Source organism: Myotis daubentonii, chromosome 2, assembly GCF_963259705.1.
Source record: "Myotis daubentonii chromosome 2, mMyoDau2.1, whole genome shotgun sequence".
In the NCBI taxonomy this organism is placed as follows: domain Eukaryota; kingdom Metazoa; phylum Chordata; class Mammalia; order Chiroptera; family Vespertilionidae; genus Myotis; species Myotis daubentonii.
Window position 1 is genome coordinate 194,834,190 of NC_081841.1, and position 19,100 is coordinate 194,853,289.

Genomic DNA, 19,100 nt, shown 5'->3' on the forward strand with positions numbered 1-19,100 from the left:
TAAAACGCCTGGCTATGCTCCTTACTTCAAAAACCTCGAATGCCTCTCAACTGCCTAGGGCCATGGTCGGCAAACTGCGGCTCGCGAGCCACATGCAGCTCTTTGGCCCCTTGAGTGTGGCTCTTCCTAAGCCTTAGGAGTACCCTAATTAAGTTAGTAACAATGTACCTACCTATATAGTTTAAAAAATTTGGCTCTCAAAAGAAATTTCAATCGTTGTAATGTTGAAATTGGGCTCTGTTGACTAATGAGCTTGCCGACCACTGGCCTAGGGGGTCATCAACTCCAAACACTGAGCATGGGATTTAAGGGAGAAATTATCCATTGTATCTTAAACTCCTCGTAACCCTTCTTCTGATAGACTGAAATTGTTTTCAGAATGACAGAAATAAAGGACAACATGCACACACGATGGGTTCACGGTCTGCAATGTGTGGCCCGCAGTGGCCCTCTGATTACACCGGAGAGGCACTGGGCATCCGAGTTGATATTGAATAATAACAGCTGAACGTGGATGCCTGCCAATACTAACTCATTTAATCTGTGGTGTGCCGGTAAACAATTAACTGGCTGGGGAAGGGGGTGAAGGGTGGGGTTCTGGGGGGAGCCTGATGTGTATGTAGCCTTTGCTGATTTCCATGGTGTAAGCGCTCTCATTACCGTTGACTTTAAGCTCCCGACCTGCCATTACTGAGTGAGGAGTGGGAAGAGGTACGAACAATTGGCTCTCATGAGGCTGCTGGTTGGAGGAGACCTGAGGTTTATATTAGAGGCCCCAGCTCCAGTGAGATGACTGGGGCGAGTTACTAGGCGGCTTAGTAAGAACAGAGGGAGGATGCAGAGGGTGGGAAGGGAAGGGAACTAACACAAGCCCAAGACTCAGTGCCTCCTTGGCAGCATCCTTCCTTCAGAAGACGTATTGTGACTGGCTCCTTCAAGCCACAAGTTCATTACTGCCTCCCTTTGCTGTCTAAGATTATATTCCAAGCCCCTAATTACAGTGTTTTAGTGGGGCCTTTGCTAGTCCTTCTGGGAAGGGGCTGGAGAGAGGTCCTGCTGTGGACCGCATGTGCCCCCACAAAACGTATACGTAGACTCTCCAATGTGATGGTATTAGGAGGCGGGGCCTTTGGGGGCAATTAGGTCGTGAGGGTGGAGCCCCCATGATGGGACCCGTGTCCTTTAAAAGAGGAGAGCTCTCGGCCCTGCGAGGACACAGACACTGACACCGTATCTGCTGGTGCCTTGATCTTGGATTTCCCAGCCTCCAAACCGTGAGCAATCGGCACCTGCTGTACAAGCCAGTCTACACTATTTTTGGTAAAGCAGCCCGACTCAGACAGAGTCCTGCTTGCATGTGCTTCAAGAGGGCTCCTACCTTTTGATAAAACTATCTTACCGGAGAATGTTTTATTTAAAAAGAGAAAAATAGTTTAACATTGTGCGACTTCCTCTTCTTTTCTGCTACCGTCAGCAACTTGAAAACCCAGTTCTTAGCCACTGTCTCAGGCACCTGTGACATCGCAATTTAAACCAGCACCGGTGAGGGTGAGCCCCGGGGCAGCCTGGGCCTGCTCCCCGAGGGGCACTGAGGCCTGCCTGACCCTGGGGTCAGACATTTGCTCCCTGCCGCCAGCCTGGTTGGAAACCCATCCCCCTGAGCCTGGGAGGACACGGGTAGGAGTGTGCAGGTCAGTCCCACAAAGCCCTCTGGACCACTGGGGAGAGGGCCCCAAATTTCTAGCATCACCATTACATGTAAAAATATAAAATACAATCAGAATTTAAAGGCACCCTGGAAATCATTTCTCATTTTCTTCTAATAAAAAGGACAAGTAAATTGTAACAAGGGCCCTGTTTGTCATTATGGTTCTCTCCACCCGCCCCCCCCCCCCCCCCCGGCCGCCAGACCAGTGGTTCTCACCCAGGGGTGGCTCTGTCCTCCAGGGACATTTGGCAATGACTGGGTGAGAGACCCTCCTGGCATCTGGTGGGCAGAGGCCAGGGTGCTGCTAAATACCCCACAGTGCACAGGACAGCCCCACAACAAACAGAGGTCTAGCCTCAATTATCCACAGCACCACAGCTGAGAAACCCTGGTCTCTGCATAAAAAACTTTTCCAAAAACTAAAGACATGGCATTCTTATTCCAAGAGGAAATAATATCCACAAATCATATTTTATTAGCTGTCCAATGCCACCTTCCACTCATGCCCTGTGTTTTAATTAAATGTTATGAACTACCCATACAAATCAATACAATGCTTCCCCCCCCCCCCCCCACACACACCAACAGCTTGAATGTTCTTGAAGCTTTTAAACAATGACTTGACTGTGGGCAAACAGAAGACAAGGAATCAGAGATAATTAGCTCATGCATCTGGTGCTGGCTATTAAATAAATAATTTTCACATGAATGTAGAAACCACTCAGTGTTAACGGTATTTATTTTTTTTAAATAGTTGGAAACTGTAATAAAATGCAATTTTCAGAAGCGTCTTGGTGATGGAGTAGAACAGCTTCATTTAAAAAAGAATGAAGTTACTCCCCCCTAGACGGGGGTGGGTGAACATGTAGCAAAACCTCCCATCCCAGGAGACTGGGGCAGATGGAGTGATCTTGCACAAAATACATGTCCCCACAGCTCTTCTCACGGAAGCCGGCAGCCAGGAAGAGCACCCTGCTTGGGAAAGAGCGTTTGGTTCACACCGTGTACTTTGGTTTATTTAAACAGGTAAGAAAGTAGTCCCCAGTTCTCCCTTGCAAAAACATGTGTTTTCTGACTTTTAAATAAATCAAGATACCGCCAGTCTGAATGAGTTTCCTTTTCTGTTGAGGCTAAAAAAAAAAAGGATATTTTTAATTCCCTCCAGTGTTCAGCTGCTCCTCTTCGGAAATACTCTCCAGATACAGTCTGGTTATGTCTGGGTCCTCACCAGCCCCAGCCTCGCCTCCCACGTGCTGAAGGTCTGACGCAGTGCCTGGCAGGCCCAGCATCCGCAGCTCCTCCGATGGGGGTATCCACCTGGTGCTCTGAGTGGGAAGTTCTCCTAATGCATCTCAAAGTATCTTCTTAAAAAATGCAAAAGTATATGCCAGCTTGTGCTCTCTTTAGTAAGGCTTACAAATGGGTCATTAAATAAGCAAAATATAACTCTTAAGCAAAAGAAAAGTGCATTTTTAAATAAAATAAACAAATGGAGATGGTTAAAACTACAACCAAAAAGATGAGATTATTTTTGGTTAATTTTGGGGAAAATGGCAACAGTTATTCTTTTTCTTTTCTTTTTTTAGTCCATTTGGTTTTGCTTAATATACTCACAGGGATCGTCATGAGGGTATCTTTGAGTTTACAGTCTCCTCGCCTGCCTTGTTGTCTTAGACACAGAGTTCCTAGACGCGAGAGTCCTACTGATACAGTCATTCTGCTGGGGAGAAATGTTTGCCTTTCATTCTAATGAACTTTGTACAAAACTGGTCTTCACTCATGAATACGGCAATGAGCACAGACAGCAACAGGCCTCCACACTGCCAGGCGTACAACCTCACACCCATTCTCCTTCGTCAGACGCTGCAGGGGATCCTTCCTCTGTTGGGGCTACTTCTGCAGGCGAAGGGGGAGATTTGGATTCCTGCTGCGTAAAACCGCACAGGCAGAAATGGAGGCGCGCTCCCTCTGTCGCTTAGGAATCAGTCAGCTTGCCCTGTATGGACATCGCTTCCTTGTTGCAGCCACGTGTCAGGTTCATTGCAAAAGGAAAAAACAAAAAAAACATCTCCCCCAACGTGTCCCTGGGAGTTCATGTTTTTTTGCTGCTTGACTTCTGCTTCTGCTTGCGAAGGTGAGCCTCGATCTCGTGCCGGAAGACCAGCATGCCCAGCTGCCCGTGGGAGGCCTCGTTCATGGCCTTGGACTGCATGCACATCTTGTACTGCTCGGGGGTCAGCTCGTCCACACAGCGCTTCTCGTGCCAGAGGTGGAAGAGGCCCCGCACGGGCGTCCGCACCACTATGAGGTTGCTGTGGAGGTACTTGCGGTACAGGTGCACGTCCTCTCCGCCCCAGCCTCTGATGTCCAAGTCAAACCCACCTGTCAGGAGAGAACACACGGCTGAGTCAGGCCGGCCCGCGCCTCCCGCTCCCCTGCGCTGCACAAGCACAGAACGGCATGAAGACGAGAAGCCGGTAGGGGAGGTGTATTTCGCCGCCCCTCCGAATGATGTGTCCATCCGTGTCAGAGAACTCAGAATTCTCGAACGCGGACGACCTTCATGGAAGCCAGTACCAACTCCCAGAGGTGACAAGACTGCAAACAGAATCCCAGCATTTTCCTGCCTTGGAGAGCTGTCAGCAGTGCTAATGATGAACCCCAGACTCCAACTGAGAGCTGCAGAAGCGCCCCAACTTCAACCCGAGACCTCCCGATGAAAATCCCCGTGTTTCTGTTTGAACGTGACCTCCTCCTCCTGCCACTTCACATGGAATAAACCAGAGGTGTGCAGCGTGAAGTAGTAAAACAGGATCTCAGGGTGAAAAAAAATCACACCCCACAAAAGCACTCTTCCTTTTGGAGACTAAAGTGGTCCCCAAAAGCTGGTGAAACGACTCGTGTTGAAGGGACCAGCCCAAGTCGGTTCTGGGGTTCCACTCCAACAATCTTGTTTCACGTAGGAATGGACAAGGAGAATACTGGTCCCCTACACTCTCACCCAAGGTTGAGATGCCCCAGGTTGTTTCTTAACCTAAAGTCCACGGTGCCTCAAGTAGAACCAAAGAAAAATTGGTCTCTTTTTGTCATTGTTCCTCGTCTCACCTGGGAGATTTCTCCAACTCTTACAAGACATAGTGAGGTGATTCTGAACATCTTTGCTCCATTATCACAGAGCCCTTTGTCCCCAAACCATGCGGCTCTGATCAAGGCTATTGCTGGATCCCGGAAAGGGGCTCCCCAAGCACAGAGAAACCACACTGCACCCACCCCTGGTCCATGTCTACGAGGGCTCTGTACTCCCCCCAGTACAGGCAGGCAGAGACCATTCTGAGTCAAGGATCTGGAATCTGAGTCTTGGTTCTCATCCAAGCTCCCACTTTACCTCTCGTGAGCTCTGGTTTCTTTACCCGGAAATGAAGTAGGTGTCATAACCGAACGAGACAGTAATGTAAGGGGCAGTGCTTCGTTAGCTGTAGCTGGTTTATTATTACCATTGGTATCATTACAACTTATTAAGTAAAACTTATGCGAGCATATGATGCTTGCAAATTAATGCAACATTGCAAAGAATAATGGGGGACAGATGTAGCCCAAAGATTCATTCTGAGCTCATAGCAATGGCCGACTGAGAAAGAGGACCGGCCCAGTCTGCCATTCTCATGTTTTTCTAGTATATCAATGCCCAGTCTTTAGGGAAAAAATGTATTATTACCCCAAATTTGATAAATATAGATCATCACAAAATACTCTCTCCCTGTATAGAGAGCAAGGAAACAGCTTCTTAAAATGGAAATCTCCTTTAGAAATCAAAAAAATATATGTCATTTTTGGAAAATGATTTGCACAAAATCATTTAGGCTTATTTCTTAAACAAATCAAAGCACACCTGTGGTTCGCCGCTGGTTATCCCGGGGCTCCTGCCACTCGGAGACTGGCATCCTGGGTGCTCTGCAGCTGCTCACAGGACCTGACTGCAAGCCGTTTGGGTTTCATTTTTATTTTTAACTGGTGATTCCTGTGAGCATTCTGCAGGCCCTGCAGACCACCTCCACCTCTGACCAAAACTTGGGGCTGCTCAGATAGACTCACTGACCTTAAAAAGAGCAGCTGTAGGCCTTGGGCGGGAGGGGGAGTAGGCAGGAGAGAGCAGGGAAGCGGTCTCTGGGAGGCCACAGGGAGGTGGTGGGGGTGGGCATCTCCACACCTTGTGAGGACAGGACTTCCAGACTCTGTCCTGCTAGAGCCAGAGCCCAAGATCAAGGTTTCTGACCTGCTCATTCACTCCCAAGTCACATATAATCCACAATTCTACTCCCTTCAGAGGCACATGAGTTAGAACTGCCGTGGGGAGAGAGTGTGGAACTCCCAAGGGGGACAACAGACACCCTGTTCTCATCCTGACTGTGTCCCTCACTTTGCCTCTGAGAACCTTGGTCTCCTCAACTGCAACCGAAGGGCCTGCCCTGTCTGTGCTCTGGGAACCTGTGTGTATGTGTGCGTACACAGTGACTGTACACTCAGGGCTTCAGGTGACACCTGGAATTTTTGAAGGTACAGCAGTTTTTCCAGAATTTCCTGGTGTGTGATTTTCTCAAATTCCCCATGTCACCCTATTTTTTAATGGATTCCCCCTACTGGGGAGGCCCAGGATGGTCTACATCAGTGGTTCTCAACCTTCCTAATGCCGCGACCCTTTCATACAGTTCCTCATGTTGTGGTGACCCCCAACCATAAAATTATTTTCGTTGCTACTTCATAACTGTAATGTTGCTACTGTTATGAATCGTAATGTAAATATCTGATATGCAGGATGTGTTTTCATTGTTACAAATTGAACATAATTAAAGCATAGTGATTCATCACAAAAACAGTATGTAATTATATATGTGTTTTCCGATGGTCTTAGGCGACCCCTGTGAAAGGGTCATTCGACCCCCAAAGGGGTCGCGACCCACAGGTTGAGAACCGCTGGTCTACATGATGGGGCACAGGAGCCGGACAGGCTGGAAGTCAGCCCTGGGGGGACCCCCTGGAAGCTGCCTTTACACAATGAGCTGCCTCGATCTGCAGATGGGAGCCTTATTTGGGGTGACTGAGAGGTGCTGGTGGAGATTATAGGGTTAAAGTGCCACACACTCCCAGGCCACCGATTGGTCCAGCTCCAAGCCCATGACAAGAGGAATGAACCTGAGCCACCTTTTCTTAAGAAGTGGCACCTGCTTTGCCACCAGGCTCCTTGGGAGCTGACTGGCCAGGTTCCCGCACAGCCCTTCCCTGGCCTCGAGGTGGCAGTAGAGATGCAGACTTGTTGCCAGTGGATCTGTCTTACCTATGTTGATGAAGTCTGACCGATACTGACATGTCATCCCAAATCCGAAGTCTCTCCAAAATCCAGTTTCCTTCTTTATGACCTGCAGGGAAAGCACCATCGTTTGAGAGGGAAGGACAGAGTGGATAACAAGAAACGGAGGTTAGTCACATAAGCAACGTTAAAAGGAGAGTCCATCCCAGCACTGATAATCAGCCGCAACCCTGTGGGGGAAACGCAGACGGATTTGAGTCCTTCTGGACGGTTAGGAATACAGTCAGCCCACCAGTCCCCAAACAGGGCCTTGTGATTTTTGGCACCTCTGGCTGGAATGTTCTAGGGTACAAGGCATGGAAACACACACACACACACACACACACACACACACACACGCTCAAAAACAACCCGGAGAGCAAGTTTTTGAGCGGCGCCATGGAAAAGCCACCTACGTGTCTGGCCCAACACCAGTGCCAGCGAGAATTGGAGGCCTCGGCCCCTCACACAGGGCCGGGCCGGGAGCCAGCAAAGGGCTCAGGAAGTTGAGAGAAGGGATAGGGAACAACTCGGGATTCAGCTGCCCTGGCACCGCGCACACACGGGGCTCCCGCGGGCAATGGAAGGAAAACCCGAGGCCTCGGCGTGTGACTCCGGCTCCGCTCCTGCTGGTTGAGGAAAAGGGCACGGCGCGTCCAGGTTATGAAGGAAGACTCTGTCCGTTCGTCTTTACTTTCAAGCCAAACTGCTCCAAAAAGCCGCTGCAAGTCGTTGCCAGGCGGCCAGGCTGCCGAGAGGCCATCCAAGCGGTGACTCTCTTCAAAAAGCCAGACCTGGCCCTGCCCAACCTCTTACTTTGCAAGTAAATTTCCAATGTTCTGGCTGAAGCAGCAAGACGTTGAAGAAGTTGCTGCTATATTTCTGGCTGAGGTAATTCTGGGAATGGTTTGGGGACCTATTTTAATCGTGATTTTTCATGATTCACTTTTGAGTTAACATCGGTGCTTCGATGAAAGGAAGTCCCCTGGGGGGTGGGCTGAGGGGAGGCTGCACCAGGTCCCCATCCACTCGGACTGTGCCTTTCCCGTCGGGGACGCCTGGCTCTGTTCTCAGCCAAGGAGACACAGTGTGCGTCTTGTCCCATCTTGACCACCGGCTGGCTTCTCCGCCTCGGGTAGGCCCCGCACTTCTTTGAGCCCCTATTTCCTTTCCAATAATTGAGGAGGTTGAGCTAAACCACCCCTAAGGTCTCTTCCAGCTCTAAGAGCCAAACATTTGTCCGATTACTACTATTTCACCTCCCTGAAGTTTCCCTTTATCTATGCCACAGGCTACACTGTACTGGACAGATGGCTTGCAGAAGGGCTGATGAACTTGAAAACTCTTTTACTCCGTGACCTGGGAAACAACCTTATTTTCACTACCACCTCCACGGGGATGCCGCTTGCACTGCTGCCAGCGCGCAGCAGGACTGCCAAGGGAAACCGAGACCTCAAGCGGCCTCATCGGCTACCACGGTCCCCAGCACGTGCTCTCCAATCCCTCTTCAGAACAAAGGCCTGTAACACAAACCTTCCAAGTGACAAGACAATGTCATTAGTATCGACCGGAAAGGTTTTACAGGGCAGGAAGTCTAAAAAAAGTCTCCCCTGAGTCATTTTTAAAACTGGTTTCTGCTTCATCCCTGTTATACCAGGTACACTGTTCCTGATGCAGCTACTGGCTTAATATCCTTTTTTTCCCCAGGATGCAGACAAGTCTTCTAAGCTTCTGGATATAAGTGGAGTCGAAGAGGAGTGCCAGTATCCAAACTTCAAATACTTGGCTGAGGTCTATATGAGTGCCAATGAGAAAGGTCCAAATGGGGAGAACAACGGGTCAGGGCTTGGGAAGAAAGACAAAGGGGTGGGGGTTGCAAGAAGCAGCCACTCCAGGGCTGGGGTGAGTGGACACAGTACCTGGTAAACCTGCACACAGTGAAGAATGACCCTCAGCTGCAGACAGCGTGACAGAAACAAATGGATGTGTGAGCTGGGAATGAGCTACATAAATACTTATTAACATTGGCTTTAAAGTTGGCAAGCCACGAATAGCACTGTCTGAAGAGCTCATTGAATCGTAGCCCTTGGTGGGAACCGATCGTGCCCACAGCATATACTGTCAGGGCAAGATGGAGTGCACTTATTAGAGTTCACTTATTAAGGCTCCACCACCCCAGCTGTGCTGAGCCGCTAACTGGAGTGGTGCCCTGGACCAGCAGCCGAGCCGGGAGTGAGCGCTCTCCAGTGTACATCAGATCACAGCACGCTCCCATTTAAAGCCCTGCCGTGGTTTTAATTGCATGCTCTCTAATGCAATTAGAATGAAATCCATGCGGAAACCTCCAGCCTGCAAAGGCCCCACGGAACCTGGCCCCTGCCTGCCTTGCCCAGCTCACGTGTCCCTTATATTCTGCCTCCTGAACGCGCCAGGATGACAGGTCTCCACAGCTGGATACCTGCAGAGCTGCCTCCGAGGTTCACCCTTTCCCTGCTCACCCCTGGGCTCTGCTCCAATGTCATTGCTCAGAGTCACTCATCCAGGCCCTTCCAGCCACTGTCAACCCTTCCCAGCCATGTCACACTCTACACGTGGCTCATTTTCTCTATAAACCAGGCTCTCTGAAATCACCCTGTTGTATTTGTTTCTCTGTTAGCTGACTGTCTTCACCTACCACCTCTGGTGAGCGCAAGCTTGGTCTCCAGCACCCAGATCACTGTCTCCCACATAGCGAAACTCAATAAATACACTAAGTCATCAGTTAACATCATTGATGGGTTCTGTGACTTCAAGCCAAATTATGTATACCAAAACCAATTTTACCATATGCTAATTGATATTAGCAGGAGTTGAGTTCCTACTCAGGCATCTCATTAATATGATAATGAACCAACCCTGAACAAAAGGAAGTTATCTGAGGATCTGCTATACTTCTCCAATGAACGAATGAGGAGCAGAGACAACATGAAGCCAGTGGAAATATACATGGTCCAAGCCCAGAATCTTGTCAGGGAGTGGACCAGCGAAGGCCTAGAAATCCCAGTGGGAAAACCCTCAGAATTGTGTCATTCTGGACCAACAGACAAAAACATTTCACCCTCCTGGGGTCTAAGCAGAGGGCTTAACTTCTTAGCACCTTTGCCAGAGACATAAGGAGCGCCACTGTTCTGGTCACGCGTTGAACAGATACACACCAGTGATGTCTAGAGAAAGAAGAAGCCCTAAGAGATTAGACTTTAAAAGAGAAACATCTCCTCCTTCTGTCCTGAATTTCCCGACCTGTTCTCAAGTGCTATCCTTACTTTTAACCATTTCTATCCAGGGCCGGCCTCTTCTTAGCTCTCTGAACCACCTTTCTCTCCCACCTAGGATCCCATCGGAGCACCGCAGGGCAGGAACACACCAGAAAAGACAGTTCGAGCCCATAGGAAGTTGCCAGACCTTCCGCTCTGTGGGTGATTCATATGATCGGGGTGATTATTTTCTATTAGGTCCAAAACACAAGGCATAAATCAGCACCTCCCTCCAAAGCCAGGGAAGGCGGCCACCCTGCAGGTGCAGGGGGAAGGGGGGGGGGGTGTCCTGGAGCGGCAGGCAGCGCCTGTCTGCTTTCATGGCACTGACTTGGACAACTGCCCATGACACAATCTGGGCCCTAAAATAAAACAAGTAACATATACTCAGGTGGCATATTTCCTCTAAAGACAAGAGAGTCTCCTGAGACCTGAGGTTGTGTCTGAGCAGCCTCACGTTCACCAGAAACACTGAATGGTGTTCATTAACCTAATTTCTGACCTCACTGTAGGCAGGCAGGCAGGCAGGCGGGCAGGCAGGCAGGCAGTGTGCGGTCCACAGGCCCCACATGAGGAGGCTTCAGGCCTGGTTTAGTGCCCTGCTGTTGCCATCTGGAAATTCTTAATGAGTTTTGAACAAGGGCCCTGTGCTTTCATTGTGCACTGGGCCATGCAGGGTGAATAGCCAGCCCTGTCCATGAGCAGCAGACACCTTGAACTTCAGGGTCCTCTATGGCTCGGTTGGGTGCCTCCTGCCCCCACACTGTGCAGTCCCCATTCTCTGGTACCGAAGGCTGATGAGCACACACTGTGCGAGATTCCAAGGGCCCGCATGTGGTGTGCATGTGCCTGAGGGCTGGGCGAGCACCCTGTGCAGGATTCCAGGGGCTGCAAATGGTACCCATGTGCCCGTGGTAAGGCACGGTGCCGTGACAGTTTCTATTTCTTGAAAGATAAAGTATTCTGGCGCCAAAGCTTTCAATGAATTGGCTTAAGAACAGATTCAAATGCCACCCCCTTCTAGATCTGTACTAACGCACACTTTCAACAAGACATCTTTTATCAGTATCTGCATTAAACACATGAAGTGTCTTCTGAAGGACAGCAAGCTAGACAAGGAATGGTGCAGGTTTCCTGTTTGGGGATCTGTAACCAAAGGTTAGACTCTGTGCTCTCCTGGAAGCACACTAAGGCCAAAGAATAAGTCCCCGCGGCATCCTCAGCCCTGTCTCCATCACACAGGTGGCACGTGCACTCTTGCTCCTGCCACTTAGCAGTCTGGGCAAGTGACTTCTGCCTCTGAGTTTCAAGGTTCTCATCTGTGAACTGAGCATAACGATGTCTCTTCGCATGCAGTACCACTGAGCACGACACGAGATGACGCGGGCACAGTGCTGGCTTACACACCGCTGCATGGATTGCTCTGTTAATGTTACTCTTGGTGCTCTCTGAGTATCTGCTCCCCAGATAAATAAAAACAGACTATGCCTGGTCAGCAATCTTTAAGAATTTAAACTGAAATGCCGTGTAGTGGTAAATACTTTTGGAGGCGGGTAGAGAGGTAAGGGTTTAATCAGAGAGAGGGTGAGGATATACCATGACACAACGAACAGAGTGGCACAGTCATCAGATTTAAATGATGGGTGGGCTGCATGGCAGACTCTGATGTCGGGCACTGTGGACAGTAGAAAAGGTGAGGAGATGGCCCTGAGCTGGAAGGAGATGAGGAGACACTGAGCAGGGTGCCCACCTGGCAGAGCGGCTGGCTTGGGTGTCTACCAAGCTGGTACCCTGTGCCAGGTGCTGGGTTTGCAAACATTTTCTCCGCAATCAGTTTTAGAGTCAGTTTATAGAGGAAAGTTAATCCCAACAAGGAATCGGGGCTACGCTAGAGCAGCCAGGGTTGTGCAAGTTTCTTCCCAAGTCTGTGTTGAGTGACATCACACTGGTAGCCTGGAATAGGCCTCGGTGGGGAAATTGACATCACAGGAAATGGCCAACGCTATGAATCTGGGCTTCCCCCACCCCCTTTCAGAGAGTGGGTTGTTCAACATTTACTAGCACACCACTGGCTTTATGCCATGAAAAAAAATTTTTAATGGAATTAATCTTCATTTTGAAAATGTATCTCTGGCAGAGGATGAAGGAAAGACTGAGTACAGAAGAGGGAAGGAGTCTAAAGACAGAAGTGGTAAGAGGCTCCCGCCATGGCCCCAGCAAGAACTAACAAAGTTTGAGCCAGGAAAGTGAAATGTTAATAATTACTGAAATTACAGCCATTCCTTCCTCAAAGAGCTGTTTCTACATTAAAGCATCAGCAAGTTTCATCTCAGGTGTAAAACTCAAGAAATTAAATATTCGTATAAAATCCCATGATTTCACTTACTACTTATTACTAATGGTCTGTATTTAAACGTAGAGAAACAAGTAGTCTAAACACACATGCAGATACCTAAGTTTGGTTTCTTGCTTGCATCTGCAGACAACATGTTATCAAATGACAGTGGCAATACTGGTAGCCAGGAGAAGTACTGACCGGAACCTTGGCGATGAGGTCATATCTGCAGGGCTGCGGGAAAAGCTGCCTTTTGTTGGCAAGAATAAATAACTTCTGTTACAGTGACATTCGGGATCTATGTTCTCCCTTTGGACACTGATGTATTCCAGGAAGGCTATCAAGAATGCATTAATATATATCCATTATATACTTCTAGACCGAGTCAAAATGAACCCTTGGTAGGAAATCTTTCCTAATTTATCCCTCTCTTATCATTCCTTTTTTAAAATCCTCACCCAAGGATATTTTTCCCTTGATTTTTAGAGAGAATGAAAGGGAGAGGGAGAGACAGAGAGAAACATCAATGTGAGAGAGACACATCGATTGGTTGCCTTCCCACATGCGCCTTCACGTGGCCGGGGATCAAGCCTGCAACTGAGGTACATGCCCCTACTGGAATCGAACCTGGGACCCCTCAGTCCCAGGGCTGACGCTCTATCCACTGAGCCAGCCTGGCTAGGGCTTATCATTCCTTTTTATTTTATAACTCCTTAGCTCCTACACATTCCATCTCTATGTTAATGTCTGTAGTTTGATGTTCTCCTTTCCTTTATATTTCAGCTCTCATCTAGACCCTAAGTGAATCAATTCCCGCTGCACTAGAGTAAGGAAATCCTAGTTTGGGCCTGTGCTCAGCTACCAGCTGTCTGTGTGATCTTCAGTAAGTCTGTAGACAAGGAGGGAGTAGTTGAAATTATCTCTCAATTACTTTTGAGTACAAAAAACGGTTTCAGTTCTCTGTCTCCCCGACTAACACCTAAACTAATTCAATGTAGGCAGCAAGTGCTCAAAAAATGGCTAATCCAGTAAAGAACAAAATCAATACTTTTCTTTTTTGGATGGAGACCCCTGCATCTCACAGATAACTGCTGTGTTTCTCTGGACTAAACAGTCACAAATACTAGACCCCGAAAGAGCAAACTTATGTGGTCTAGGGAATGTTAAAGGTTGCAGGGTAACTTAGAGGTTCCAGCTGTGGACACGGCAATCTGGCTTGACCACTAATTCTGAGAATCTGAGAAACTGGCTTCCCCATGTCATACCTCTGGCTTCCCCTTACACCTGTTTCCCAGGAATGGTAATAACAGGATAAACCTTTTAACCTGTAAAATGACAAGAATTCCTTGCAAGCAAATAAGGTCTTTAGGAGTTTAAAGTAAAAACCTTAATCTCATTGGATGTCAAATGTAATGCGGTACTTTATTTAAAATCAAAGGGACTTTTATTCGGATTGGTTGAAGGAAAATAAATCCTGTTTCCCATTTCCCCCTCAAGCCCTATTAGAAGCTCAGAACTCTTACAGAATGGAAATAAGAAGCTTTTCTGTCTCAATGAGGGTGGATAAAAATTGGTTTTGGGGAAGTGAAACCTCTTACCGTGTTTATGTACAAAGCACATATGTACATATGGTACTTAAACAGACATTCACCAGATCCGGGGTATTAGAATCTCATTGGGGGAAGGGAAAACTGTATTATTACTGTCCTGTGTGGCTTGTGTCCCAAGGGGAACCATGCTAGGACATGACCTTGTCCAACCTGAAAGAACCTGAGCTGACTTTCTGGAACATCTGTTGCCAGAGGTTAACTGGAGCAGGGCACAGGATACAGCGGGAGAAAACAGGTTTTGCTACGTCTGGCAGCTTGAACACAGAATCCATCCTACAAAAGAATTTCATGAAACATGTACTTTTGCCCTAGCTGCTTTGGCTCAGTGGATCGAGCATCGGCCTGCATACTGAAGGGTTCTGAGTTTGATTCCAGTCAAGGGCGCATGACTGGGTTGCAGCTCAGTCCCCAGCAGGGGCTGTGCAGGAGGCAGCCAATCAGTGATTCTCTCTCATCATTGATGTTTTTCTCTCTCTCCCTCTCCCTTCCTCTCCGAAATCAATAAAAATATAGTTTTTAAAAACAACAACATGTATTTTCCATGAAAATCAGTTTCCTCTCCCACTGCACAGAAGCATGTCCATGCTCACACAGCAGATTTCCCCCCGAGCCTCTGAGGTGCTCAGTGGGAGGAAACATGGCTTTGTCTCAAACAGGAGACAGAGCTAACCAAGGCAACGAACAAACGGCCCCCAGGTCAGATGCTCCCGAGACCCAGCCTGAGCCAGAACACCGCCGTGACACGCCCAGCTGATCTCTGCAGGAAGAGATCACAGCCCAACTTGGCAAGAACGGGAAATTGATTCTCCGAGGGGCATGCCTCTGTGTGGCACAGAGACCCTCTTCTGGCTTGTCTCATCTTCCTGTTGCTGCCCTGCTTCTCTGCTAAGTGGACTGACTCCACCACCAACGGAGACAACTCAGCTACAGAGATCCTTGTTGGCTTTGTGGCTCCACCTCCATCGCCTGTGCAGCTAAGATCATAGCAGAGAAGCCACCCTGCCTGTGACACTGCTGATGCTAATGTCCACCCCAAGTCACCGTGATATGTGGGAATGATAGCATGATGGGAGCTTCCCCACTGACTCACTCACTGCGTACTGGGGTGAGTCACCCCTTTCTGACTTCCGGTTTCCATCTGCCAAATGGGAACACAATCTCACCTTTCTTACCTTGCAGGTTTGTTTAATAATAAAGAGAAAATGTGCTGCATCCATAATGCAAGAACACTAGTTTCCAAAAACCATAGAAGAAAACTAGGAAGGTGTGAAATTACCTTTCTGTAAGGTACTGTTCCTATTTATTTTCCACTTTTAAATATTGCAAGCACTTTTAATGAACAAGGCACTGGGAGCAAAGGCCAGAACGTCTGCCAAACTTTACAATGAATACAGGACTCAATCCGCAGATTTTTACTCACCTGAACTCATGGTCAGGTGCCCTGGTAATGAAAGACATGAAACAGAGTCCCACAGAGGCACCTGCGAGGCATTACTCACCAGCTGCTGTTCTAAGGGAGGGACAGCATCGTGATGGCCGTAGATGATGCCAGGGTTGTACTGGCTGAAAAGGACTGGATAAAATACTTTCCTCCCTGCAGACCAGAAAGAAAACATTCACTGAAAGCAACAGACGAAACTATTAGGTTTGTTCACCTATATTCAACCCACTGAAACATCCCAGATATTTCATCCCTTTTCCTTTTCCCTTCACTCAAGTCTAACACAGATCTTAGAAGTTCTGCGCCAGGTAGACCAGATGAACAGACTCTCAAATATTTCTACCCTCTTAGCCCAGGAGTGACATTCAAAATAGTGATATCAACCAATGAGAGTGGGTGTGAAAGACGGTCCTAATGCCCTCTGCCCTACCAGACATTAACCCTTTAATTGCTGGCTTGTGGGGAAGTCTGAAGGGTTGCCAGAGGCTGGGGTGACTTTGTGCAGCAGGCACAGACATGGGGAGCCTAGGGCAGTTACTCTTTATCAATTTATCTGAAGAGTTTCAATATTTTAACAACTGGCATGCCCATTCCAGTAGTTATCAGCTGACTACCAGTTGTGCCTATAAGTCAAACTCCATGCAAATAATTTTTATATTGTGAGTTATTTCTGCTCAGCTTACTTCTTCCCTTGGTAACTACCCACAGCTGCTCCTTCCCTTTGGTTTCAGGAAGTTTCTCCAGGCCATGTCCTCATTTTCTCCTGTGCATGTTCATGAAAGCCGATGCCCCAGGTGAAAATGGAAAAGAAGTTCTAAAAATTAGCTTGGGACAAGGAGTCCCAGAATTATGGTGGCTGACCAGCCCACACTGTGGCACCAAAGGAGAAATCCAACCTTTCCTTTGTCACTGGGGGGAAATAAGGCTGATTCAGAAGCAGGACAGCAGCGTGAAGTATGAAGAGAATGATGCCTGAGTGTCGGGGCCAAATGCCACCTGAGGGAGAGAAAGAGAAGAGCGGACTCCATACCCCCTTACCTGGCTGTGTGTTCAGCCTGCACGTGTTGAGGAACTCAGAGGTGAAGTGGATGTCAACATCACAGAAAAAGAGAAGGACGTTGCTTCCCTTCCAGAAGCGGGCTCCTACATCAAGTCCCTTTCCCCGGGAAAATTCTCCATTCAGTTGGATGAAGGTAAAGTTCCTGAAGTTGGCAGCTCTAAAGGGGAAGAAAGACACAGTCCCTCAGGCTTCCCAGGTCAACAGAGTCCCCTGGAAAACACACGACCAAGGGCCATCCACATCCGGACATGTTTCTTTTGTAACCCCGTGGGCAATGAGACTACCCGGCAGTTACAGGATGACCCAGGCTCTTCAGAAATACATTGGGATTAAAGGTACCAAGAACAAACACCTAGCAAAGTTTTAACACCAGTTTATTTCTTGCTTCTCAGTAATTTTCCCAAATTGAAAACTGTATTGTCATGACTAATAAATACTTTTATGTGTGTGTGGTGGAGAAAACTTGAACCAGTGAAGACTAGATCAACAAAACCCAGGAAAATGTCCATACCTTCTGAGCCAATGAAACCCAGGAAAATCTCCATACCCTCTGAGCCAATGAAACCATTGGACCAAGGAAATGAAATCCCATTAGAATGGCTCCACCTCGCATCCTCTCATCTGTATTCAACTCCAGGAGCCAGACCTGATAGTCTTGATACATGCTTATCCCCAAACAGATGTAAACCTGGGTTCCTTCCCCATGCTCAGGAAATGCAGAAGAGCGAGACAAGGAAAATGACAGACTTGGGTTCAAAAGACCAGAACTGCCTCAGACCTGGCTCTCCATAGATTAACTCTGTGATCTGGGCATTAACCTCCCAGAACCTCAGTTGCCTCATCTGCTAAACAGGAATAATAACACCTTCCTTAACCGCCTCACAAAGTTATTAGTTAGGTAAACACGGCCAAGAGTAGAAAGCACTATGTCAGCATCAGCTACTGCTGTCGCTGGCACAGGCGAGGATTCCCAGGCCCAGGGCAGTGAAGCCAAGACGTTTCTTCCTGCAGCTGTTCTTTCCCAGGCACAGCAGTACCTTCTGAAATAGGACATATCTCCGCACAAGTTCCAGGAATTCATTCAGGACCTAGTGGGATGGAGACTGTCTTCTACCAGGAAGAACTAGAGAACCACTTATAGTCCTATTCTAGCTCCTAATTCCACCTTCACAGATGCCTAGCACTTGGCAAATCCCCCTGTTTCTGCTGACATCACCCTTCTTTTCACATCTGAGTCCTCCCTGTACCTGGCCTATGCCTGTCCCTCAACTTCTCTCTAATCCTGATGTAGTGAAAACACGTTCAAAAACCTATTTCCATTTTTAAAAGTATGTCTTCCACTTGGGTAAAGGTCAACATAAATATAGAGTCATAAACTTTTCAAATGCTAAGTTGTACTGATATCTTGTAATTTAATCAGTGGAACAAGTTCTGCTACCCCTTCCTAGACTTCTCATCTTCTTTCAGATCTGGGAGTGAGCTTGGGTTTTTATCTTGGGAATCTGTGGGCCCAACCTGTCTGAGTCCGATGCCAGACATGCTTTTCAGATTTAGATCAAGGCAGGAGGCCTGGTGATGGGAAGGGCACTGGCGGATGAGTCAGGAAACCTGGATCCAAGACCTAGAACTGCGCCCCCATGAGTGCAGATGTTTGTAAACATGTAAATAGATGAATTATTCTAATGCTAGCTCTGCCTCTAATGTATCGGGGGCGCAGTTCACTGGCCTCAGTCTCTTCACTGCACCAAGGCCCTTTCACTCTAAAATTCTATTTCTGTACATTCTGCATCCTGTTCAGCACTGCTCCACATTTAGAGGCACTCTCCTCTCCTTCAGGACTGGACCTTCACTCTTTTCTCCAGCCAGGGGCCGAGTTCATCTTTCCTGTGCGTAGAACTATGGTTGTGCTCCACAGCCTCTTCAGTCCTCGATTGGCCCTAGTGAAGGATAGGTACCTCCCTGTCTCCCAAACTGTTAGGTGCAGTCATTTTTGTCTCCCTGGGGGTTTCCAAAGCCCAGCTCTGATAAGTCAGGCTCAACTCACTTCTCCTGCCCTATTTGCTCAGTTTTCTGGAAAGTGTTACCCTTGGGCATTGCCTGGTCTTTTGCCTGTTCATCTAAGGGAGTCTCCAGGTCTCCCATGACTCATCTGCCATCCTGAGACCCATCTTTCTCTCAACGCCAGGAGTAGGTCTCTTACTTTGCTTGTCTCAAGGTTCCTACTCTTTGAGACACTCCCAGACTGCGGAGTGAGCTGTAGCTACTTTGCAGGGCAGAGAAGACTGACATGCCCAAACACAGAGAAGCAG

General features: G+C 48.2%; 2 protein-coding genes across 3 annotated transcripts in view; one reads left to right on the forward strand and one right to left on the reverse strand.

Moving 5' to 3' along the window:
• Window positions 1-19,100, forward strand: part of SH2D4A (SH2 domain containing 4A) — a 482,539-nt gene that overhangs the window by 53,265 nt on the left and 410,174 nt on the right. The window lies entirely within an intron of this gene.
• The window catches only part of CSGALNACT1 (chondroitin sulfate N-acetylgalactosaminyltransferase 1), a 76,533-nt gene continuing 59,709 nt past the window's right edge, over window positions 2,277-19,100 (reverse strand). For both annotated transcript variants that reach the window (XM_059685250.1, XM_059685249.1), the window contains 4 exons: window positions 16,770-16,948; window positions 15,790-15,884; window positions 7,041-7,122; window positions 2,277-4,090 (listed from right to left, as the gene is read on the reverse strand). In XM_059685250.1, the coding sequence (XP_059541233.1) occupies window positions 3,801-4,090; window positions 7,041-7,122; window positions 15,790-15,884; window positions 16,770-16,948 (646 nt within the window). In that variant the 3' untranslated portion in view covers window positions 2,277-3,800. The remainder of the gene's footprint in view (window positions 4,091-7,040; window positions 7,123-15,789; window positions 15,885-16,769; window positions 16,949-19,100) is intronic.